Raw genomic sequence first — 26,371 nt, 5'->3', positions numbered from 1 at the left:
ACAGTGGCAGACATGACAGCCATCACCACGCAAAGTCCAGCGACAGACATGGTCAAGGGTTTGTGAACTGTGGCCACAGGGCGCCCAGATTCCACACATGCCCTCCTGCCAGGACTTGTGCAAATTGCCACAGGAAAGATAATGAGGGCCCATGGGGACCATGAAGCTTCCCACTGGTGGAGCAGACGTGGGCCAGCTTCTTGGAGCTCGACTCCCGGCCTGGCCAGATCTGCAGGGTGGTAAGTGAGAACATGTCCTTGGGGACTTGGGCCCAGGAGAAGCCTGTCAGGTGCAGCAAGGAGAACCCTGATCATCCCCTGAGCCCATCTCTGCTGTTTACACACACCCCTCCTCGGTCAGAGGCTCTGGCAGAGTGGACACCAGACACTGCCAACACGGCAGGGAGTCAGCACCTGCATGTGAGCCGCGAAAACCCTCCTTCCTGTCCCTAAACACAGCGCCCCTGCACTTAGCCTCACAGGGCTCAGCCTGGACAGCACTGTCCATCACGGCTTAGCTGTTCCTGCTGCACTGTTCAAAGGGTCTGGGCCATCCCCCCACACCTGCTGGAAATCCTTGGGCACAACCAGGGCTCCAGAGTGTGACCCATCCTGCACTGCGAACAGAAGCGCCCTCCCAGAATGAACACTCCCTCCCTCGGGAAGAGCTCGCTCCCAAACCTGGAAACTGCTTCTAGGTCTCCTCCCTCACGCTGGACACAGAGTCAGACTCAGCACAGCTCCGGGTGCCCAGACCCTCAGCAGAGAGCACCACGGGGCAGCTGCCTTCCGCACACCGTCCACCCTGCACCCTGGGCAGGCTGCCCTGCGAACAATGCCCAGGTGTGGAGGCGCCTCTCACCTGGGGTCAGGCAGCCACCTTTTCCTGTCCACAGAGATGCCAGTTATGAACTGATGAGGACGACTGCTGCCCCGATGTCTGTCCGACCCTAGTCCTGGCCTGGGAAGGTGTGTTAATTCCTTTTGCTTTTTCCACCCTTTGACCCCTGAATGACCTGCAGATCTTAGCACAGGTCTTCACGGTACCTCTGGCTTATTCCCTCTCTTACCTCACAGCACTTTAAGTATCTGAAAATAGCTACTGGTTTCCTAACTTTACTCTCAAACTAATGATCAGAAGCTTTTCCAAGCACCCCTCAAACATCAGCGCCCCGATTCTTCACCAGAGATGCTCACTCATCCTCAGCAGCCACTAAGCTTTTGCAGAACCTGGATCACAACGTGGCCCTGGAACACCGAGGCCCAGGGGACCCCACGGCTCTGAGACACACAGCGGGTGGATGTGGACTACACCATGGCACAGGGACCGGGCAGGTACTGTGGACAGACTGGGCCTGACCAGCAGAGTGTGCTCTCGCACATGCAGCCTGATCTAACCCCAAACACCCGAGTTGTTCTTCCACACTGTGATTAATAATTCTGTCCTCATCAGGCACATTTGGAGGTATTGGTTTTCTACATTTTATGTTAGCATTACTTTCATAGGTATTTATTTATCATAAAAGTTTGAGGTTTTGAATATGCCATTTAATATTGTTTTCACTCTTTCAACGAGCATCATTTTTAGGCCCTAATAAAAGGTACGAGTAAAAGTTTGGGGGTTCAGAATTTCCATTTCTAAAGGATACTTCTAAGCTCCTGCCTCATAACCACATCCACACACACCAACAGCACCTGAAGGAGAGACCAGCTCAGCTGCCACCCACCTTGACAGAGCATTCGGGAAAGCACAGGAGAGCCCAGAAGCTCTGTGACTTCACAAAGCACTGAAGGCATCCCACGGTCTCCTAAGACCTCAGGGACTCCCCCAATAAGACATTAGTCACACAGGTTATGTTACTCACATGTACCGGGTTAAAAACCTTGGAAACACAGAGGGTGCGTGGCACACCGAGAACTCAGCAGCTCCCTGCAGCACTGCAGTGGTCCTTCTGTGGGCAGTGAAGGAACGTCTGGAGGCGGCTCTTCTCTGGGTTCCTACTCTGCCTTCGTCCTCTTTCTTTAAATTCTCCCAACTCAAAGGAAGAGCAGACCTCACTGTTCCCGGTCCCTGGTTCCAGCCCACCCTAAAGTGATCCGAGCTCCGGGGGGGCTTAAGCCCACCACAGCCGAGGCTTAGTGATCACATGACTGTGAGGGTCAAGGGGCTCCAGAGGGCCCGTGTGAGCCCGACCCCCAGGCCTGGGGAGCTGCCGTGAAGAACCTCTGTGCTCTCAACAGCTGCCTCGACCATTTTCACACACCCACAGCCCGTTTATTAATTATCATGCATGATATTTAAAGCTTTCCAAAAAAACCCAAGATTGTTACACGCACTCTGTTTCAAATAATTCGCCGGGCTTTTATGAATCTAGATTAATGTCACTTCAACTTCTCAACATACTTTTAAGAAGATAATTGCATGAGTATCTTTAAAACTTGTGTCTGTGTATCCTCACCTCATGGCTGGTGGTCTCTGAGTGCAGGCACACTCCCAGCCTCTGTGAGGTCACCTTCATGTCATGCAAGGTGACATGAGACCATGCTTCATCACTCCTACTAAGAACCTGGCCTCTTCCAATGCTCTGTTAGGCCCTCGGGTGACGCAGCCTGGAGACCCGCCAGGACCCAGTGCCTCCAGAGCCCTAGCGCAGAAAGCCGTGCCAGCCCGTCCACCTGGGTCACCAAACAGTGGGAGAACTCAGAGGAACCTACCCAGACACCGCGTTTCGGACCCACTCCAGAGGCCGTTGGCCAGGCACTCCCGGACGTGGGAGCCCACCAGCGTGTAGCCCGTGTTGCACGTGAAGATGGCCGTGGCGCCGAAGGCCGTCAGCGTTCCGATCTTGTTCCCGTTGGGGGGGAAGGACAGGCTTCCGCAGGAGATGACTAGAAGAGAGACAGGGACACTGTTCAGGTCTGCACATTGCCCTGCCCCAACGCCAGCCCAAAGTCTCGGATGTTGACTTCACGGAGGACACGCAGACTGTCACCTGGGAAGCCTCTCCCTCCTTCAGCCTGAAAATGAAAATGCCACGTCCTAGATGCCAGCCGTCACCCTCAGTGTTGTCATCTCACTTCCGCCTCACGGTAGCTAGACTTCCTCAGAGAAGAGGAGTTCATCTGGGGGAAAGCGGACGGCACTGAAGCCTGGGACTGACCGGGCCAGCACGGCCAGCACCGTCTCTTCCGGGTCCCTGTCACTGCTGGGTCCTGAGCACCGTGTGAATGCTGACTACATAGTGCCCACAGCACCTTCCTGAGGACTGGCAGACACTTAGCTGGTCCTTCTGTGGTTGTGGGCGGGGTGGCTGTGAACCCCAAAGGCCTGCCCTGGTCCTCAGAGGCAGCACGTCCAGGGTGCCCCAAAGCACTCCATTTTAGGAGGTGAATTAGTAGCCACATTGGAGGCCCTCAGGGTACTGCATGCATCTCTGCACTTCAAATCCAAACCCTCGAGACAAAAATCACAGACCCCAGGGGAGGAAGGAAATCACAAGTTATCAGAGACTACTGACCCTCAGTGGCTCTCGGGCGTTTTAAACTGGTTAGCATGAAAATCTCACAAAAGCCACTGGGGAGAAGGGCCCCGGGCACTGATGAGTTAGGAGGCGTACAGAGGAAAGCTTCAGGGGCAGAAACCGGATTCCTCCTCACGGTGAACAGACAGAGGTGGCAAAGCGTCCACCACCCAGGCCGGTTCTGCCTCGCACAGATGGGCATCAGCATCTGCCACACAGGGTGCACAGAGGACCCGGAGAGGAGACAGGTGCAGGTGCATGAGGCCCGTCTTACACAGGACCAGACTCAGTGAGGGATAGAGACCAGGACAGCCCAAGTCAGGACCATTCAGGGATGGAGTCAGGGTGAACACTACGGCCGGTCAAGTGAGGACGAACATCAGGTGCCTGGCATTGAGGCCAACCCTGTTAGCTGGGCTGCTTTTACTTCACTATGTGGCCACCACTTGGTCTCAGAGGGGAACACAGCCAGCAGCTTAGGTGTGGCCTGCAGGACTGTCCACCTGGAACCCGGGAGATCAGCCCCAGAACTGGCAAGTTCCCTGTCACTCAGCAGTGCACTCATCCTCGGAGCCAAATGTCCCTGGACTCAAGGAGGATTTAGATTGTTACAGGGACTTTTCTCTGAGCCTTTTCCCAAACACAATGGGAACTTTTCCTTGAACTGTGATGTTTAATGACCCTTTGTAGACGGTTGGGTGATTGGGTCGTGTTCTGAGAGTTGAGTGCTTGCTGGGAATGTGTTACATAGCAATGAGGCCCAGCAGCCTTCCCTGACAGAGGCCGCCACGCACCGTTCCCGGAGACTGGTGGGGCCCCTGGGTTTCTACATCCTGGCTGTTCTCCAGCTTCAGTGGCACTATGCTAGGGAAAAGGCTATTCTGTTGGTCCTCTAGTAAGGGTTAAGCAATTGTGAAGAACTAAAGCAACAAATCTGAGCTTTCGGCAGCTGGATAATGGGATTGCAGACACACAGTCTCCTTTGGCTGCAGACCCAATGGGTTAACGAGGCAGCAGCGAGGGTTTGGGAAAGCCAGTCTAGCAGGAGAGGGCCTCCCTCCCCACTGACTGGAGCCTTTGTCCAGCAGCCAGGAGGAGGTCTGGCCTGAGTTTCCAAGACGGATGCACTACGTGTGCTTCGTCACCTCCCATTACACGTGGGTCATGCTGCAATCCGAAGGGCTCCTCTGATTCCTGGGGCCAACTTTGCACAGGAAGATGCTCAGCTGTGGCATCCACAGTGTCCTGCCCACAGCTGGGGCACCTGGCCTGTCGCACACCTTGACTGTGGGTCATGAGCCTCTCTCTCTCCCCCAATTCTGCTCTGGGTCCCCGCTGAAACAGTCCTTTTAAAATAACTGCCCAGTGACACGCTTTTCACACACCTGCAAGGTCAACACTCCTGTCTATAATGTGGACATTACTTATAAATGAGCCCACGGGTAGGTTCTCTCAAGCTGGACGAGGCCTGGTGAAGGTGCTCTGGCCATGAGCACTGATGGCTGGAACACGCTGCATGAAGGGGCAGGACCCCCCCCCCCCCTCCAGGAAGGGCTCAGAGGCAGGCTGTGTAGACCAGGGTCCTGGACAGTGTTATGAGGTCTACAGGGCTGGAGCTACGATCTGTCACTGGATGTAAGTCAGGAGAAGATGCTCACTGAAGGAGAGTGTCCTTAGACTGGAAATGGGCTGCTCCAGTTGTCCCTACAATTGTTTCACGTGGGCTGTGATTTGCTCGTGCTAAGTATCTAGAACATTCAACTTCAGCTGCCCTCAGTGGAGTGGCAATGCCCCCCCTAGGGTGTAGGTGGGCACACGCTCCCTCATGTCCAGCAACCAGTCCAGATGCACCTCCACTTACAAACAGGCCAACAAAGACCAGGCTTCCTGCTTCCCTTCATGACCAAGGTCTGATTTAAGAAGCCTATAAATTAGCAGTTAGGAAAGAGGTACATTCTAGAATTTAGCCAATGTTCTTTGCATACACATACTTAAAAAATTCCCAGTTAGATTTTCCCATCTGTGTGTGAGTATAAAATCTAAATGTAAAGAATTTTTCTAATTTCATGGATTTATGCAATAAACATATTTCTTACTTTTAAAGTACCAACAATAGGCTGAGCAACAATGAAATTAAACAAGAAGAGGAAAAGTGGCTGCCCTCTTTCATTAAGACTTGACCTGCAGAGACCTGTGGGGCCCCTGGACATGACTCTAGTCCTGTTGCTGCCCTTGGGGAGTAGGACTCCAGAGCTAAGGCCTTGTCCTGCTGACCCGTGGAGACCTAGGGCTCTCCCAAGGACACCTAGGAGTCTCACTCCTACCTGGACGGGGAGCATCACCATCCTCCAAATCCTGGAGAGCTTCTCAGCTGGTCTCCATTTGCTATGGCCACACTCTGTAGGTGGCCCAGGATCAGCTCTGCATCAGGGCTAACTGGACCCCAGAATGGGAACTTCTAACCCTTCCAGCCCCTGACCAAACAGGTAACTGAGAGTAACCAAATTCCTGAGACTGGGGGTAGGGCTGTTCTGAGGTAAGCCACGGGCAGCCTGTTGGTGGGCTCCTCGGCCACATCAGGGGGGTGGACGGCCGAGCACTTGAAGCCTCTGTTGGCCCTGATCACAGGTGGGGAGCCACCTCCTGTTTCTCCTGAGCAGGAGCCTCCACAGGCTGGCCAGTGGGGTCATGGAAAGGTGTCACTAAGTCTCTTTTATTTAAGGAGCGTTTGAACTTGCAGTTTTCCACACACCCGTGCAAGAGTGGAGTCTGCTCCCTTGGGGTTCAAATCATGTGCTCTTGAGTGTGGGCGGGCGAAGCTAGGGACCCTGGGGACAGGGGACAGGGAGCTTAAGTACAGAACCAGACGCAGAGGCGTTCCAGAGTAAAGGAGCTCATGTGTGCATTGATTCTTTTCTTGTAGAGCCCAAGGTAGTGCGAACATCATGAAGTTCTGAAAACATTTTTCACTTAATATTTTGGGTAACTCTTGAGGATGGTTAGTACTTCTCAGTATTATACTGGCTGTGTGTTTTTCTGATATTTTAAACTGAACTTTTGAAATGTACAGGGTTATCATTCTGAGGGTATTGACAAATATTGGATATTTATCCTGAACAATAAGACCAATAACATTAGGTTCTAAAGAGGTTATGAAATAAAAAAGCGATAAATGTGGTTATGAAAAGCCATGGTGACCCCAGCACCCTGAACATCCATGCTGAAGGGACGTTTAGATAGAATGTTCCTGCTGTTCCTCCCAGGGCTCCGCCTGAGGCTGTGTGTGCCCGAGACACCCTGAGCCTGCGCTCTGCGCTGCTCCGCTGAACAGCAGTTCTCCAAATACAACTGAAGACCTCCCGGCCCCATAGCTCTTCAGGCTCCGTGTGCACCTCACTGTCCACCCGCCCAGTGGGTGGACAACTCCACCAACATGACATGGTGGACTAAGAGGTGGGAATGAGAACCCAGCAGCCTCTATCCAGCCAGACATCAAGGATATTGGCAAATTTCTAAAATAAAGACAATCTTTTCACTATTTTTTGTTTTGTTTGGAAATAAATCCGTACTGTTTATAATAATGTGTCATTTATGTTAGCATGTAATTGACTTATTGCTGTTTTGAACAATCAATAGGGATTTAGAATTTTTCTATGTATAGGCAGAACTACTACCAGGCCCTGAGTTAGCTCACTTTGAGTTAAACAAGAGTGAGATTATCTAACTGGGACTGACCCTGTGAGTGACCCTTTGAGTGGCCAAGAGACCACTAAGAGAGACCACAGCCAGCAGCCCGAGAGGGCTGGCACGGGGTACGAGCCCCGTTGCCCAGAGTAGCCCCAGCCCTGTGCACCCCGGTGCCTCAGCCGCCCAGGCAGTGGCAGGGAGCTGGCCCGGATGGCAGCACATGGACACAGCCCTTGGAAGCGCCAAGCAGGGGACCCACATGGGACACAGTGAACCCCCAGGCTAGAATCTGTGGCCCAACACACCTGGGTCGCACTGAGCCTCTGAGTTAGTGGGAGCTGGCCACACAGCAACCGTGAACTTGAACAGCCCTGGCCGTTGCTGTGGAAGGCTGGACACCCTCTCACCGCACTCACCCCTGTGGGCACCACAGTTCTTGAGGCCACTGTGCTGGCCACAATTCCAAAGCTCTGAGAAAGAGGGGACTCTGGAGGGCCAATAAAGGCTGGTAATTCAGAGAGCACCAGGATTGACACACTGCTAAGACCACCATATCCACCACGGCACTGCCGTGCTTCAGAGAGGAACACCTCTGACGAGCTCTTTTGTTAGGTTAACACTTAAGAAATAATTAGAAATAGAAATAAATTCACAGCATCAGTATCAATCCTCTCGTGGAAAGGAAATAGATAAGGTTGGAGGCGTGGCTCAGAGGTAGAGCGCCTACTGGCACCGCGAGGCCCGCGGCTGACCCCAGCAGTGCCAGGAAAACCGAGTAAAGGAGGCGATGGGTCCAGCTGAGTCCAAGAGTGACTCAAGCCCTGGTCAGCGCTCCCTCCTGACAGCCCCAAGCTCCAGGGTCTGTGGGACGTCCTTCACCAGGCACCTTGGAGATGGGTAAGGAAGCTCAGGACGCACCAAAAAAAAAGAAAGAAAGAAAAGAAAAGAAAGAAAGAAAAAGAAAAATCTAATTTTCACAAGAAAACAAGGATTTTAAAGAATTTTAAACCTCTTATATGTAATTCTGTGTAACATTGAGAAAGATGATATGTCATGAACTTTGTGATGTTTTGAACAACCAATAAAAAAAAGATTTAAAAAATCACACACACACACACACACAAAAGAATTTTAAACAAGCATAGAAACAAGTAGTTAAACCAGAGGATTTTTAAAAACCAAGGATTTTAAACAAGGACTTTTTTGACAGGGGACAAAATGAAGAGGTTGTGCAAAAAGGACATCCCTGAGCCACATTATGACAACTGGAACCACAGACGTTTGTGGAGACACAGAGGCGAACAGTGATTTGGGTTCACTGATCATGGAAAGCCCACTCAGCCATGGTGATGCCTGAAGGACCCAAATGACAACACTGATACAACAGCCCACAGTCTGCAAGATGGACGTGTCCACGCAGCGGGACACGGGCAGGGAAGTGGGTGGGCGGTCTCTGCCCGGGACAGGCTCCTTAGGAGCCAGCAGAGCCAGTGTGTTCCCGTGGAGACAGGAAAGCCGATGGCCTGGGGATCAGGGCAGAGGCAGGAGAGGCCAGCAGTGAGCTCACCTGCTGCCACGATCTGGCTCTGGTGGCCGAGAGCCTGTGAATACGCCCCTGCCCAGAAGGCTCTTCTCTCACTGTGATTCTTCTGGAATGGTCACTAGTGCCCCGAGCACCGAGGGCTGGGCACAGCTAACTCCACCCAGCACCACTCTGCCCTGTGCTGACAGGGACACAAGGCTGGCCGGGCGTCCCTGGGGACCAGGAGGCAGGACACACTGGGCTGGGCCACTGCATCCACGGGACCCTTGTGTGATCACGCACCTCAGGAGGCCCCTGTCTCCACGGTCCGACTTCTGGTCTGAAACTCACAGAAACCTCACTGGCTGCACGCGTCTGCCATGGCCAGAACATCAATGCTCCTCCCTCAGGCCTCCTAGAAGGCCTGACACCTGTCAAGCCAGCTCCCAAGGTGGGCATTTGCGGGCGACCGGCACAGGCCTGGGGAAGCAGGCCCTGACTGCACGTCCCTGGGCCATCCAGGGGAACCCACTGCAGACTCCATGACGAGGTCAGTGCTCATCCAAACCAGGCCTCGGCTCAGAGACAGAGGGGCACAGGGAGCCAGGAAAACCATGCTGGAAAGCAGCCCTGGGGGCTGTCCTGGGGAAGAGCAGCCTCAACCATGACCGTGAACTTGAGCCCCGACGTCTGCGTCCTTCTAACCATCTCTGTGCTCCTGCTGAAGTCGGCTGCACAGGTTTAATTAAAAATTTGTCCTATTAGAAGTCAAATTGGAGTCATGATCTAAGAGCCTAAGTATCCATTCTTTCATCTTTTTTCTTTGGGATTGTGGTTTATTTTTACTAAGCTGTGTATTTCATAAATTTCACTCTGGTTTGACTACTTGTTTCTATGCTTGATAATTTCCTGTGAACAATCAACTAAAGATCGTATATTAAAGATATCTGAATCAAATGGTGCTCTGAACAATACCAGTATTGTCTTATTTTCTATTTATTCATATTTATTATGAAACTCGCTCAAGGCCTTAGCTGCTTATCTTGTACCTGAGAGAAGAATCATCTCCCATTTCAAGGCAGGAGAAGGCTCACTGAGCACGTGGTGTTCCCAAGTTCTTTGTGAGAATTTCTGCATGATAGTGTGTGGAGTGATAGTTACCAACTAGAAACAGGCTTTTATTTGTCTTTGAGCTGATATGAAATATTTGAGTATTCTAACATCTTACACTTTCTGAACTAAAGTCACTAAAAGGAACACACGACTTGGCATTTAAGAAGCAGGGATGTATTCGAGCATGCCAAGTGAACACCACTCATCATCAAAGTGCCCTCTGTGCCCTCGTATCCTGTGTCAATTGTGGGGCTGTGAGGTGGCGGTCTTTGCTGGTGGACCCCCCACTGATTCAGAATGCCCGTGTCACCTGGTCACCTGGGCTTGTCCGCCTCACTCACCTCTACAGCTGGGCCTCTCTTCTCCTATGCTCCATGTTCCATTAGCTTGGCACCGCAGCAGCCTCTGGCCCTCTAGGTAGTAGCCAGGGCTGCAGCTCAGCAGCACCTGGGCCCCGTACTCGTCCAATGACCCCGAAACCAGCCTCCAGAGGACGTGTTCTGAGAGCTGAGCTTCGATGCTTGGGCAGGGCACCGCTGGAACAGAAACACACCCAGCCCATGTTAATTTCACTGCTTCCTCGGTGCTCAGACCTGCCCTGCTTCAAGAGAGGAGAGCCGGCTGGGAGACATACAGCACATGTGCACCGCGGATACCGCCAGTGTGTCATCTTGGGATTGCTCTGCTGCACAGTGTCACAAGGAAAGATCCCACATGGAAAACACATTCAACCGTCTCAGGACAGATGCAGTGGAAACCTTGCAGTCACACAGGGGTGAAGAGTAATTCTTTTACCTAAGGGTATATGGTCTTTGGGGCTGATCAAAGTCTGCTTTGGGGACTCAGTGCATGCATGTAAAATTCTCACTTTGCATCAGCACCTTTGAGGGGGTGGGAATGGTGTTGTGTAGCTGGAAAGCACATTGATTTTCAGAAAATCCAATGCCCTCATTAGTAATCCTTATGCAACCCACGCACAATGCAGCCATGTGTCATTGGCTTTATGAGCACCCGAAACACCTCAGGCACACTAACTGCTGTCTAGAAAAATGTCTCCCAGGTGCTGAAGGAGACGATCCTCCCTTTTCCTAGGAGAAGGCCTAGAAGGTGAGCTTCTGCAGAGAGGGCCGAGGAACAAAGAAGCAGCAACCATGGCTCTGGCCCAGCAGGACAGTGCCACCAGGCAGACCTCAGGGTCTGTGACCTTTTTGTGAAGAGAACAATAAGATTTAAATGGATTTCACAACTTAGAAACCAAGACCACTTCCTTAGAAATGGAGCTTCCTCAGCTCACACGTCACAGCCACCATAAGCACAACTGGGCTGCCTGGGCCTGCCTCGGCCACGGACGCCTTGTTCATCGCGAGGAGTCGTGATAAATGTCTTGCACTTAAATTCTATTCACAAGTGTCGTAACTGCGCCATTGCACCCAAAGCGCTCCGGCAATCTCGGCGGGTCCTCCCCTGGTCATTTGCCACTTCTGTGCACAAACAGGCCTCGGGGCCTTATTACAACAGTAAAACTGACAAAGTTAAAAGATGAGATGAAAAATTTGGTGATTTAAAGGTAATTCTTGGGCTTATTTCTCTTAGGTGTATTTTAGGCAAAATAATTACTGTAAAGGTAAGTGGGTCTTCAAATGTTTTACCTGGTGACATAAACAAGGTCTTTCTCTAGCCAGGGTGCCTTTAGAACTTCAGGTAAGACTGGTGCCCCTGAGAAGCCTTTATCAGTCTGTACTTCATTAGAATATCACTGCATATTTCAAATTAAACACATTTCATTTCACACACCAAAAAAATATGTGCTTACAGAATTAGCTTGATGGCTTTAATTATCTGAGCCCTCTTTTACAAACCCTCCTTCTGTCAAGGATTTGGATCGAACTTACATAATGGAATAAAAAGTTTTCTAATACCATCTATAGCAGCAAATCTCAAATTCTCCATGATTACCTCTTTCTTCTTGAAAATGCCATTTGCTTTGCTTTCTAATTATCTTATTCTAGTCTAATTGTGCGTTCACATCTCTTCCTCTCTGCTGGGCTACACGCTCTTTTGTTATAAGCACCCTTTGTGATAAGTGCCATGTCTTTTTACAATGTTCCTAGAGTATAAGTTCTAAGAAGGTAAGATACGATAACTGATATGGGAGTGTGTGTTTGTGTGTGTGTGTGTGTGCGCACACATGGAAAAATAACATGCCAAGAAAATATCACGGCAGAAGGAAAGGCAGAAAGAAACTGAGGAAATAAAAGCTCTCGTGCAGAAACTGAATGTGTGGGCGCCTGGGACTCAGAGAGTGCTCCATGTGGAGCCCTGGACACACGGGGTAAAATTCAGTCTATCAATCAGGCACAGTAAGAGGTTAGTGATGACAGCCAGGAATAAATTAAGACGACTGTAACAACAGCTGCAATGAAAGTTGCACGAGAGGGCTCTCTCTTTAAGCAGTCTAGACAAACACTCATATCTGGGGTCAACCAGGGCCTGGTTGACCGTGGGAAATAGAAACTACGGGAGGAGATGGTGTGAAGAAGAGGAGTCCACTGTGGAAGAAGAGGGAGGCCATCGAGGTCCCCGTTCTTCTCTATGATGAAAGAGTGGGAATTTTCAGAAATTGGTACAAATAAAGATTTTAACATTTTCAGAGATAATCTGAGGGGAAGAGGGGGCATAAAAACATCAATGACATGATGTATTTGAATTAGCTATGACAGTGCCGAGGCGATGCGGAGGGACAGAAGCCCAGATGGTGTGCGGAGGCCGTATCCTCAGGCAGAGGTGGACTGGATCTGGCCTCTGAAGTCTGCTCCATGAGCACCCACACCCCTATACCAGGTGCCCAGTCACCACATGACCCCTGGCCCTGATGGGCTGCTGCGCATGGGATACCAGTTAGCTCCAGAAAGACATGGCTTTGCTGGACACCACAGGGTGGACCTGGAGGACACGATGCCAAATGGGGTCAGCCAGACACAGAGAGGAAGCCACCATGGGGTCTCGCATGTGGAGGTCCAGATGAGCAAGCCAAATGCTGAGAAAGAGAACCAAACAGGTTCCCAGGAGGCAGGGGTGTGGGAGACGGGAGACGCAGGCCAGAGGGCAAGGTGGGCAGAGAGTGAGATGGACCAGTTGGGGGACCCAGGCACAGCCCCAGGCCAGGAGCGATAAAGTGGCACTGCATGTGGGAGTCATGCTAGCGGGAGAATTCAGCTGTGCTTGTCAGAAAACAAAGCCCTTAACCACTTGAGATGAAGAGCATGTGAATTTGCCTCCTCATAGTAACAATGTGACTCTGTGTGCATCCCAAACTTAGATACCCAAGATGATATTTATTTTGAAAAAGCAATTGGAAATCAATCTTCTTAGGACTTTCCTTGTTCATGGACACCTTGGAAGTACTTTGCATCCTGCAGGTCATGTTCCTGGCCTGGGTCAGGGCACCCAAGACCACTCCAGACCCAACCTCTCCCGTGGACACGCCAGCTCCCTCCCGCGGGCTGTGGCACCCGGGCTCCAGCATCCCTGTGGCTGGAAACTTCCTTCCTCATCCAGTCCCACGAGTTCTACAGCTATGTCATGACAACATCCTGGGGGGACTCAGGAGAACCACCAGGTGTCACAGCCAAGAGCAGCCATTGTTCTTGCTGATGGTGACTGCTGAGCCCACATCCTGGCTTGTGGTGACTAGTGCTGCAGAGGTCATGGGAGGCACTGGGTATTTATTTCAATGCTGAATAGTGTTGGCTCTGGCTGTTGTGATGGTCTATTTCCCCCTCAGTGAGGAGCTGGGAATCTACGGGACACTGCAAGTTCACCGGGGGTCGGGGTGGGGGGCTGCCCAGCTCAGCCTGGCCAAGAGACAGTGCTCCTCGCTCCAAGCTGTCCACACTCACAACACAGCATACCAGTGAGGGAACTGCTGTGGTTGAGGCATGGGGTGTCCCCCAGAGCTCCTGTGTGAGACAACGCAAGAAGGCTTAGAGGTGAACCACTGGGTATGAGAGCCCTAGCCTCACAGTGCCCTCATCTCCTGCAGGGATTAGCTGGTGGCAACTGCAGGCAGGCGGGTGTGGGGAGGGGTGGGTCCTGGGGTGCGCCTCTGAGTTTAACTCTCTCTGCTTCCCTTTTGGGATGTCCTGAGTCTCTTTCCTCCTCCACACTCTTCCATCATGAGGAAAGATGCCTCGCCTCAAGCCCTGGGGCATGGAGTCCGCCTTCTGTGGACTGAAACCTCTGAAACCGTGAAATAGACCTCTCCTCTCTAATTGTTCTTGTCAGGTCTTTTGGTCACAGCAACAAACAGAGCTGACTAAAACAGGGACAATATAACAAGAAGATACAACAACAGTAATCGTCGATTGCTCCTACGTTGGTGCACCTAATTACACCACAGACACTACTCAGACTAATGGCTCAGCACCCAGGACAGTCATACTGGGTGATCTCAACACACCCCTCTCACAAATAGACAGGTCATCCAGACAGAAACTCAGTAAGGACTCAAGACCTGAAAAGTATAATAAATCAAATGGATTTAAAAGACATCTACACACTATATCATCCATCAAGAGCCAAATACACTTTCTTCTCAGCACTTCATGCAACCATTTTCAAAGTAGATCATATTTTAGGTCTCAAAGCAACTGTTAGCAAATATATATATATATATATATATATATATATATATATATATATATATATACACACACACACACACACACACAATATACAATATATATATATATATATATATATATATATATATATATACATATACACACACATATATTTATACACACATATATATAATTATACCTAGATACATATAAATATATATATTTATTTCCTTGCATCTTATCCAATCATACTAGAAGGAAATTAGATATTAACACACAAAAAAAATACAAAAACTATATAAACCATGAAGATTGAACAATATACTTAATATACTTTTGGATGATGAATAAATCAGGGAAGAAATTTTAAAATTCCTAAAATTAAATAAGAATAGTGATACAACATATCAAAACCTCTGGAACACTTTGAAGGCAGATCTAAGAGGAAAGTTTGCAACTATGAATGCCTACATAAGAAAATCAGAAAGATCTAAATAATTTAATGATACGCTCAAGGGTCTTGAAAAAATCAATTCCAAAACCAGTAGAAGGAAGGGAATAATTAAGATCAGAGCCAAAATCAAAGAATTTGAGAATAAAAAAAATATAAGGGAATAATGAAATAAAAAGTTGGTTCTTTAAAAAGATAAACAAGATTGATAAACCCTTAGCCAAACTAATCAAAAACAAAAAAGAAAAGATCAAAGTTAGTAAAATTAGAGATAAAAAATAAGAAATCTCCACAGACATCACAGAATCAAGAGTCATTGAGGATTATTTTGAAAACTTATTGTCCAATAAATTGGAAAACCTAGAAGAAATTGACACATTTCTAGACACATACAAGCTGACAAAATTGAATAATGAGGAAATAGAAAATCTAAGACAATAACCAGCAAAATATAGAAGCATTAATAAAAAGTCTTCCAATAAGAAAGGCCCCAGACCAGATGGATTCTCAGCTGAGTTCCAAAGACCTTCTAGGAGAACAAATGCCAATGTTCCTCAAATTATTCCATGTAATATAAAAGGATGAAACACTTCCAACTCATTCCCTGCATTTGAATGAATTCCATGAAGCTAGTATCACACTCATACCAAAACCAGATAAGAACATCAAGGAAAGAAAACTACAGACCAATATTCCTGATGAACTTAGATGCAAAACTCCTGAATAAAATATTGGCAAACCATGTTCAGCGACATATTAGGACTATTGCACATCATGACCAGGTGTTTTTTAATTTTTTTTTTATTTATATATGACAATGGAATGCATTACAATTCATATTACACATATACAGCACAAATTTTTTAATATCTCTGGTTGTATATAAAATATATTCATACCAATTTGTATCTTCATACATGTACTTTTGATAATGATGTCCATCTATCCCAGAGATGCAGGAATGGTTGAACATATGCAAGTCCATAATGTAATTCACCACATAAAAAGAATTAAGGGAAAAAATCACTTAGTCATCTTAATAAACATGGAGAAAGCCTCTGATAAAATTCAATACCTATTCATGAGAGAAGGAACCAACCTCAACATCATAATGGTTATATACAATAATAGTTATTGGGGAAAACTGGAAGTTTTCTTTAAACTTCAGAACAAGACAAGGATGTTTACTCTCATTACGCCTATCCAATGTAATACGAGAAATTCTAGTCAGAGAAATTAGGCAAAAGAAGGAAATAAAGTTATTGAAAATAGAAAAGGAAGAAGTCAAATTATTACTATTTGCAAATGATGTGATCCATTACTGAGAAGGCCCAAAAAGCTCCACCAAAAGACACTATATCAATATACAAATTCTCCAAAGTAGAAGGTCAGACAATCAACAGACCAAGATCGATAGATTTCCTATATATCAATATATCAATAATAAATCTTCTGAGAATGAAATCTTCTGAGAATGAATTTTATTCATGGTGGCCAAAACAAACAAACAAACAAAAAGACAAATACCCAGAAAGAAATCTAACTAGAAGGTAAGCACTTTTACCTTGAAAACTTTAGAACATTAAAGAAAGAAATTAGACACAGAAGATGGAAAAATGTTCCTGGATGGGCAAACTTAATATTGTTAAAATGGCCATATGACCAAAAGCTCTATACTGATTCAATGGAATGCAAATCAAGATACCAATATATCCTTAACAGAACTAGAAAAAAATAGTCCTCAAATTATTTTTGAAGAATGAAAGACCCCGAATAGCCAAAGCAATTCTAAGCCAAAAACACAATGCTGTAGGACTTACATACCTGACTTCAAATCGCACCACAGAACTCTGGTACCAAAACTGCGCGGTATTGGCATAAAAAGAGACCCATAGACCAGTGGTACAGAACAGAAGACATGGAGACAGACCCACACAGTCATCTGATCCTTGACAAAGGTGCCAAAAACATATATTGGAGAAAAGACAGCCTCTTTAACAAACAGTGCTGGGATAGCTGGTTACCCATACATAGAAGAATGAGACGAGACCCCCATCTCCCACCCTGCACAAAACCAACTCAGAATGAATCAAAGACCTGGGAGTTAGACCAGAAACTAGGTAACTGCTAGAAGTAAACAAAGGGTCAACACTCCAGCATACAGGCACAGGTGACAATGTTCTCAGCAGAACCCTAAAGCACAGGAACAAATTAAAGACCTCCTGCCCAGAAGGAGCAATTTAAAATGTACCTACTGAATGGGAGAGAATCCTTGCTAGCCACACTTTTAATAGACACTTAATATCCAGGATATATAAAGATCTCTAAATTCTTAATACCAAAACAACAAATAACCCAACTAATAAATGGTCAAGTGAATTAAACAGACGCTTCTTAAGAGAAGAAATACAGATGACCAACAAACACAGGAAAAAAGGTTCAACATTGTTAGCAGTTAGGCAAGTTCTTATCCCACGTGTGTGGACTTCACCATCCAAGTGGAGATTCTAGAGTGTTAGACTCAGTTACTGATATTTATTCAGTATTGACAATGGGCGATATCAACGATATGGATGCTGGTTTTAAACAGGTCATTAAGGTATTCAAGGTGACCCTTCTGGAGAGAATGCCATGGCCCAGAATTCCCTGGGGTTTCCTGTGACTGGCCAGCACTGCCAGCTACTGGGAGTCACTTGAGAACACCTGTTTCCACCCATAGGCCTGGTCAGTGGCTCTCAGAGAGGGCCCTCTTCACGTGGTGTCACTCTGAGCTGACCCTCATGAGGCGGGAGGACCGGCTGTTGCTCTGCTTTTTATCACTTGCACCTCACGGGCAGGTCCAGAAGCCCAGACTCTCTCACCAGGGGCTCCTGTGTGGGCTCACCTCTGTTCCTCTCCTGTCACTTCCCTGCACCACCAGAAACCACCCCAGGAAATCAGACTCACTCTACGATGACTTACTGCAGGAGACACCAGGCATGATTTTCAGAATTAAATCAAGGAGAACTCAACTATTAAATAAATCACAACAAGTTTTTTTGAAAAATGTATTAAAACTTTGTTCTGTCTTTAAAACACAAGAAAGCATTATGTTAATATGAATTTTATAAATCAATGTATTCAAAACTTAAGTGAATAAATTTCCAGGTCAAGTTTAGTAATATTAAATGTTTTCAAAAACAAGAGTTCCACCAGCTTGATAGAAAGTGCTTAACCTTATGTTCCTTCTTTTTTATTATTAAAGAAATACTGAGTCCCTTCAAAAGAAAACAGCTCTATGGGGTCCAGCTCTTCTCTTTCAACAAATCCAAGCGCTTGACGTGGCAAGAGCCATTCCCTGTTTACACGATTTGCAATTTTTGTACTAAAAGCCCTAAATCATTCCCCTCAATTCAGATCAGTTGAGGGCATGGACGCCGTGGAGCTTTTCTTCACATTTTCTCTGATGTGAGAACATTTCAGTGACAAATAAGATACTTCGCATTGACTTGTGAAATAGTGGCCTTAATTTTTCTAAGAGTGATTCTGGTTTATTCAGACGGGCAGGCCAGTCCTTTCAGGGGACCGACCTATGACCACGGTGGCACTGTGAGCAAAGACCTTTAGCATCCCCCTGAAAACTAGGGCCACTGCCACGATTCTCGATGCTCTTCCCAACCCCTAGATGTGCCACACGGGGCCTCCTGGTTTTAAACAGCGGTTTCTCCATCCTACTCCATGTTGTAAGAGCATCTCACTGTCAAGTGTGGTCAAGCACGTCTGTTTAGATTTGTACCATCACCTCTAGTTGCCACAGCAATTAAGCCTATGGTGACTACCCTCCATGTTCAGTCCACGGCCGTCTGTGCACGCTGGGCACAGGGTGAGTGCTGCAAGATCAGAGGTCTGAGGAACAAGGCTACTTTGGTGGGCAAGTGGTGGACAGTCTTGGGGGGAAAGCGGGGCCGTGGGATTGTGTACACGTGTGTCTTACTATCAGCTACGATGACGTTCCATAAAGAAACCTGCCACAGAATGGATCCAGAGCGTGACCTTCTTAAGGATCAAGTTGTCTCTGGAATTTTGTTTTCAACTTAGAGCTTAATGTCACCCCGAGTTCTCCAGAATAAGAATGTGTGGGCACTCAAGGGGGTTCCGGATGTACTTAAGAAGTAATGGCAGGCCCTGTAATGGCAGGCCCTCTGAGGGTGCCCGGCTTCCCAGAGGCCTCACGGAGGCTGTGCGGACCTGGAAGCTCCTGGCTGAGCCTTCCCAGGCAGAGTCCTGGTGGGATTCAGGCCCTCCTAACCCTGCCACGGTCTCATTCTCATGACCACTGCGCTCTCCACTTGTGACACTGCAAAATCCTGGTGAGATCTGAGGACCCCGACTCACCCGCTATGCATTCAGGACTTCTGTAAAATGTAAACTCCAGAAAGACCTTTCAGAAGCCTGTTTTCCCTCCTGAGCTGTGTGAGTTACCTGGTGGCCATAAATCCCAGGGAGCGTTTTAACTATGGAGATTAACCTAAAACTTCAGGGTTATTTCATGTTGTTATATATTGCAGTGATCAATTACCACAGTAGATTTGTGATCTCCAAAGCCAAACTAAAAAAAAATGTGTTTGCTTCCTAAAGTGATAATTCAGCTTATTCAATAGAGCCACTTCAGGTATTTTTTCTTTAAAGAAGGGTAGTTTGCAAAGCAGGATTCACTGAATTTCCAAAATGGCTCCGACGTTGACCTGCTCTTCAGATGGTTCCTGGTGAGGCGACTCCTTTGAGCTATTCGTCCACTGAGGCAATCACTCAAAGGGCTGGACCTACATACACCTGGAACCAGGGTGAGACCCGAGGTCCTGGGCTCCAGCGCCTTCTCCAGTTACACGCTCCGTGGGCTCCTCCGAGCGGAAGAGACCAGGAGGGAGACCTGGGAATGCAGGGAGAAGCCCTAAGGAGGTCCGGGGCAGCGGGACGGAAGCTTTGGCACCAACTTCAATTCCTCATCCCCTTATGGACACAGTTGTTATCAGCCTTAGTTTTAAATGTCATGGAGACGATTGCCAGGATTCGATGTTCAGATACAGCTGAGATGCCTGTTTTGAAACCGGCATCCATATCCTTGATGTCGTCCATCGTCAACACTGCAACAAATGTCAAAAACGAAATCCAAAACACTCTAGACTCCCCTCTGCAGAGGGTGAAATCCACACCCCTGGGATGAGAATGCATGTTTGTGTGCACATGGTCCACAGCCCAGAGGCGGAGCTCTTAAGGGAAATAAGTGCCCAGTCACCCGTGCCCTTGAAGATCAGGAAGGTCGCTGCCCACAGACACGCACGCCCCGCCAATAAACCAGTGATTCTTTAAGGGTTTCAAAATGGAATGACATTCACAGAGCTCTTGTCCCCAGTGGAGACCCAAGACCCTCCTGTGTGCACAGCGCTGGTGACTGGCCAGGAGGAGGGCTGTACACAGCTGCTCCCAGGCCCCCCAGAGCACAGAGCGCCTGCAGGCCCACGGGTCTCCACCGGCTTCTGCTTCTCCTTCTCCAGGTCAAGGTGAGAGAAAGTCTCTGACAACTGGGCAAGTGGGAAAAAGGAAGCTGGGGCCACTCAGGGCTGAGGTCATGGTCCCTTCCTGTCCCTTGTCCAGCAGTGCCCGGGGCTATTACAGCCTGACCTTCTCACCAGACATCTCCAGGCACCCTTGCGTGCAGCTTGGGGGAACTTCAGGTTCTCACCTGAATTTTGGTTACTGAATGAAAAAGAAAATCAGGGTGCAGAGAGCAAACCACTGCACACACATTTTCTTTTAAATAAAAACAACACTGAATGATAATCAATAGAAGAATCAAATATTTTATGGAAAATGATCGTCCATTCGGACATTTATGAGTATCATCTTCAAGTGAGAAAAATTTAAATAAATTTCCTGCAGCTTCTTAGTTTAACAATTGAACATCCCTATAGAAGTAACAGTCATAATATAATTTTTTCTATCTAGAATTTTAAGGTGTTTTAACTGATATCAGTAAATAAAGCATGGATATCTCTGTAAAAACACTGGAATTTTTTTGTTTTAAACTGAGATGAAAATGGCTGAGTGGAACTAGGAACCCATAAGCCTCTGACAAAGTTGCTAATATCCAGTTTTTTGGACTTGACGATAGAAATTTCATAAGATTCAAACCAATAATCTTAAAAACTTTCAAAAGAACACCAAATGTTTTTAAGTTAAATACGTATATGTTATGCACCAGAATTCATGTCTTAAAAATACATTCAATTTTTTCACATCTATTTTAACTTGATTTTGCATAAAACAACTAAATTCCATGTTACATGTATTGCTTGTTCTAAGGTCCAAACAGAGAGGATCCTGTACAATATCAAGAGGCTGCCTGAGAATGTGCCCCTGTGAAAATACCTTGAAAACCTCCCTTCTGCAAATGTTTAAATTTTTTCTAAATCCTTATAGATTGGTGCATAATACGATGTGTAGCATCAGGTTGCTTTTCTTCTTCTAAAACACCAACATGAGTGACGGATGTGAGGTGTAACTATTTTGGATGGTTCTCTATTGTAACATTTCAAAGGCAGTAAGTGACACTATATCTCTCTGTAGAGATATTTATTCCAAGAACTCATAAGGAGATGAAAAATACATGAATTTCCCTATCTTACCCTAATGTATCCTGAGGATTGTTCTGTGAAAGATTTAGATGTCAATATACCTATGTTTAGTAAAAGAAATAAACTCAGATAGTGACATAGTGTTCTGTAGAGCGAGTAAATGTTAAGTTTAGAAGTCAACAAATGTACAGATGCAGAACGGCCTTTGGCCCTCAAAGCACAGGGGTGAAACTCCACAGACACCCAGATCCTTCAGGGTCATCCTGCTTTCTGTCAGATGCATGTGCTGCCCTGAACACAGAGCAGAGCAGTGCCATGGCCAGGACCCAGGTTGTGGGGCAGGACCCGCACTGCCACCTGAGGCGGGCAGCTCTGATGTCCCGGAGCTGCTCTGGGAGCCCAGCCACAGCTGACTGTCTGTAAAATGGCTTCCTCTTGCATCTTCTTTGACAGGTCATGATATTCATTTGCCCACTCTACGGATATTTATGAAGGTCCAGCAGTGACCAGGACAGACAGGCACACCCCCTCTACAGAGCCATCTCTACAGAAATTAAGCAGGAGCAACAACCAATGCATTCCAATACTCATGGGCCGTAATGACCCAAGGACAACCAAGCCCTCGTTCACTCCAGAAGCATTTAAGTGCAAACTTCAGTTTCTTACCCTTTTCAGACAAGCAGGGGGACCCTCCAGTTGACAACACCGATTAAAACACAGAAAGATGCACCAAGCCCTGTTTAATGTTCCAAAACGAAACCAAACAGATGGAAAGTCTCATTGAGTAGTGGACTGGAAATACGAGGCTGAAGCTGACCTAGAATGCAGAAATCCGGGTTTCCTAAAGGTCTCAACGGAGCACTGCAGTCTAAGAGGACACTTGAGACATGTGCCGGGCACCTGCACACCTGTGCTGCAGGCTCACGGCCCTCATACCTGCAGGGCGTGAGATCCCTTATCACAAGTCATCTTCAGCAAGGAATTCAAGGAAAAGCACGTCACATACTCTACCCTGAAAACGGATAAAACAAAGAAAACCAGAGCACATTTTATGCCATTGTCTAGGGAGATATCAGACCAACTAAGTGTCCCCAAACATGAAATGCACAAATGCACAATATGCATTCACATATATAAATACTTGTGTAATTACTTCTAGACATGCATATACCCACCAAATATGATGTGTGTGTGTGTGTGTGTGTGTGTGCATTGCACATATGCATACAGGGATGTACCCTGGCCTCTATCTGCATGAGTATTTACCAACCACAGATCAAAATACTAGAAGAAAAAAATCACATCTGTATTGAATGTGTAGACTTTGGCTGCATTATCTCCTAAACAGTACTGAATAATAACTACTCACACAGAATGTGCATTGTATTAGGTATTACACACATTCAAGGGATGGGTTAAAGTACATGGGAAGATTGCCTTGGTTCTGTGTAAAAAAGGACTCCATTTTATAGAGGGGCTGGAACACCTGCAGAGTTTGGTATCCACAGGGGTCCTGAAGCCAAAGGCCGAGGGGAGACTGAAGGATGCCTTTGAGGTCCAGTGCAAAAGGACAGTCTGTGTAGGTCATGAATGACCAGGTCAGGAAGATGGGGGCTGATCCAAGAGGAGGTGAAGTGCTGATTCCTCCAGAGCAGCCCCCTCCCTCCTGTGGCCAAGATGACCTGCCTCCAGGGAACTGCTCCTCCAACAGGGAGGTGTCAGTGAATGGCCCTGGGCTGCTCCCCCTAGCTGGACCCTGGGCAGCTTCATTCTGTCCTTGGATCACTCCACCTCTTGGTAACTGGTTAGTAGGCAGAATGGGAGGAGGGGGCATGAGGACAAAGGAAATCTAAAATCTATAAAAGGGGCAGGACACCCCACTTCCTGGGGTACCAACTCGGACCCCCTCTGCTGTGGAGGAGCCTCTGTCCCTCTCTCTCTCTGACCTAACCTTTAAATAAAACTTTTTGCGCTTGCCTCAGCATTTCTTGGGTGTTTGGTCTTCAACACCAGGGATCCAGGACTCAGCCCTGATCCTCAACACCGGCATTACCTGCCTATTACCTGCCTATTACCTGCCGCACCTGTCGCACCTGTATCCTGGGACTACAGCTTCCACTTAGCTTTTTTTGTTTTTAAATACCTTTATTTTATTTATTTATTTTTAATACTTATTTTTTTAGTTGTAGTTGGACACAATACCTTTGTTTTATTTATTTTTATGTGGTGCTGAGGATCGAACCCAGGGCATCACACACGCTAGGCAAGCTCTCTACCGCTGAGCCACAACCCCAGCCATCCACTTAGCTTTTAATTAAAAGGTGCTCACTGGCTCCACTTCCACCTGAGCACCCAGTACCGGATGCAAATCCACTCCTGATGCTGTCAAACCCTTAAACCCCACACATGATGCCAATAGCCTTCCCTGTTTTATTAAGGCACCTGCATGAATCACATCTTCAAAGATCCAAATCCAGTCTCAGTAAATAATTAAAATGAAAATCATAAAAAAGAACAAGCCTCAAAGATCTGCGGTAGATATCTGTGTTACTGCAGGAAGGCTGGGAGGGAGACGGCCATTTATCAAGGCCTTCAGCCAGCCACCCTGAGGGTGTAATGAGCTAATCTTGTTTACCATTTACACATGCCATTTATCAAAGCTAAAGTACTTCTTGTTGCCTGAGATCCAGAGCACTGCTCTCACATAATTGCAATTGTTAAAGAAACAACAATCCTTTCCTACCCACATAGCATATAGAGAAATGAGCCCCAGGGACGGAGATAGACTTCAGCATCTAACAGTAACCAAATTTTCTGACTCTGAGGAAAAGTTTTGTGCTTAGTCTGTCTGATTTTTAAATTTAAATTAAGTGAGGAAAACACCATCCTCCAATAAAAATTAAATAGGTTTTCCAGCCTTTGAATAGCAAGAAAATTCAATGAAATGTCTGTATATACCTTTTGTATTTAATAAACAATGGAGGAAATTAAATGCTTGGAAGTTTGAGATGATACTCAGAAAATTTTAAAGTGGATTTTACACTTTATTTTAAATGTGCTTATTTCTTTGTGTCACTGAACCAATAGTAGTCGGTATCAAAATAGGCTTTAAAATGCAAATTAACTTTTTGCTATTTTAACAAGCATTAAATTGAACATACTATAACTTCTTTACACAGGGAAGCAATTTTGTTGTTCAATTCTTGTATTATACCTTTAAAGTAATTGTACCTCTAGACATAGGTTTCATAACAGAAAAACTCAAACATATGGATGGATTAGGCTACCTTATGAGCTTTAACACGGTGTTTTAATAAGCACAAAATAGCTCTTAATTGATGCAATGTTTATCTTTGAACAGCAAAAGACCTCTCATCCCTGATTCTTGCAGAAACCTGTACATGTTAATAAGTGCTGTCCTCGTAGCCTGGCGGCACTGCCATCTCTGCATGGCTTACCGGAAGGCCTGGGCTAGCCTCTTGGTTTCATAACATATGAACCTAAGAATCCTGAGAGCTAGCAAATCCCAGGAGGCAGGGTGGTATAGAGATTGGAAGCCAGGGCTCTGTCCTCAGGTTCCCTGGAACCAAACCCTGAGCGTTTGTCCCACTTTCCCTCTCGGACCTCCCCAGCCACCCCTCCCACTCCCTCCTCTGGTGCTCTGTGCAATCATGACAGCAAAGCTGCAGACCTCATAAGAACTAGATGACTTGATTTGCATAAGCCACTGGACCCGTGGCTGGACGGTGGCGGTGGGATTAGTTCTGATCTAGCAGGGTCCAGATGCTGTGCCCTACACATGCATCCGCAGGACCAGGCTGGATCAGAGGGAGGCACCAAGTTGGGCTTCCAGCTCTCCACCACCTTTGGCTTTTTCCTCCTCTGGAGAAGGGAGCTCAGGGTAAAGGATGGCCGAGGAAGTCACCCCCACTGCGGTCAGGACTGGGGTTTCCAGCACAGGAGGGTCCTGACTGATTCACTTGCTCAAGAGGATCCGCCCAGCTGCTGATGGAGGCAGGGCTGGAGGGGAGGGAGGGGCTGTTTCCGGAGGCAGGCTGGATGCCTGGCCTGGGGGTGCACAGAGGTGCTCAGAGGCGCGGTGCCAGAGGGGTGCAGGAATGAGCAGGAGAGGGTTCAGGGAGAAGGGCTGGATCTCCGCCCCGAGTTCCCCCCACCCTTTCTCAGACTCCAGCCTGGCCCCCGTCTTTCCCTGTTCCCTTCTGCATCTCTCTCTGGGCGTCTCTAGGAGGCCTCTCATGTCACCTGGCCTTACACTAGTCCTCCATCTCGGCTTCTCTCTTTCTCTACCCAGGAAAAGGTTAAATGCCACTTCTTTTCCTCATGATCCCCACACAGTTGGCTTCTATGTTGGAGTGCGTTGAGTCAGTCCACGCTCTGAGCCACTGAACTCGCTCACTGACGTTCGCTGTCATTTACAGAGCTGAGCACATGGGTGCGCATCACCGCCTGACCCAAGACGTGAGCAGCCTCACGAGGGCCAAAAGGTGGCTTGTGAGTCCCACGTGTGTTCAGAAAACCCAACACGAGACAGGCTGAAGGTTCCTGTTCACCCGTGGGCCTGTGAAGTCCAGATTCCTGTGTGAGATGCTCTTTAATTAGTGTAAGGATGACACATCCTTAGTTAAAATAAAATGTCACCTGAATGTGGTGTGACCACCAAAGAACCAGATTACCTTCAGGCAAAATCACCCCTATGGCTTTAGAGGCACTGGACTTGGTCATTCCCTGTCCACAGGACCCTACAATGTTAAATAATAACAAAATTCATTTTATAGGAAATCAAAAGGTATCCTTTTAATCAAATTTCCAAATTATTGAATT

The 26,371-nt window shown here is 47.3% G+C and overlaps 1 protein-coding gene across 1 annotated transcript in view; it reads right to left on the bottom strand.

The window, feature by feature from the left end:
* Csmd1 (CUB and Sushi multiple domains 1) overlaps positions 1 to 26,371 on the bottom strand; it is a 1,338,703-nt gene that overhangs the window by 51,176 nt on the left and 1,261,156 nt on the right. The window contains exons 51-52 of the mRNA XM_071609340.1: positions 10,184 to 10,378; positions 2,715 to 2,888 (exon numbers count right to left, since the gene is read on the bottom strand). Coding sequence (XP_071465441.1) covers positions 2,715 to 2,888; positions 10,184 to 10,378 — 369 coding nt within the window. The remainder of the gene's footprint in view (positions 1 to 2,714; positions 2,889 to 10,183; positions 10,379 to 26,371) is intronic.

Source organism: Marmota flaviventris, chromosome 3, assembly GCF_047511675.1.
Source record: "Marmota flaviventris isolate mMarFla1 chromosome 3, mMarFla1.hap1, whole genome shotgun sequence".
NCBI lineage: Eukaryota > Metazoa > Chordata > Mammalia > Rodentia > Sciuridae > Marmota > Marmota flaviventris.
This window is presented reverse-complemented; position numbering and strand designations above follow the sequence as displayed.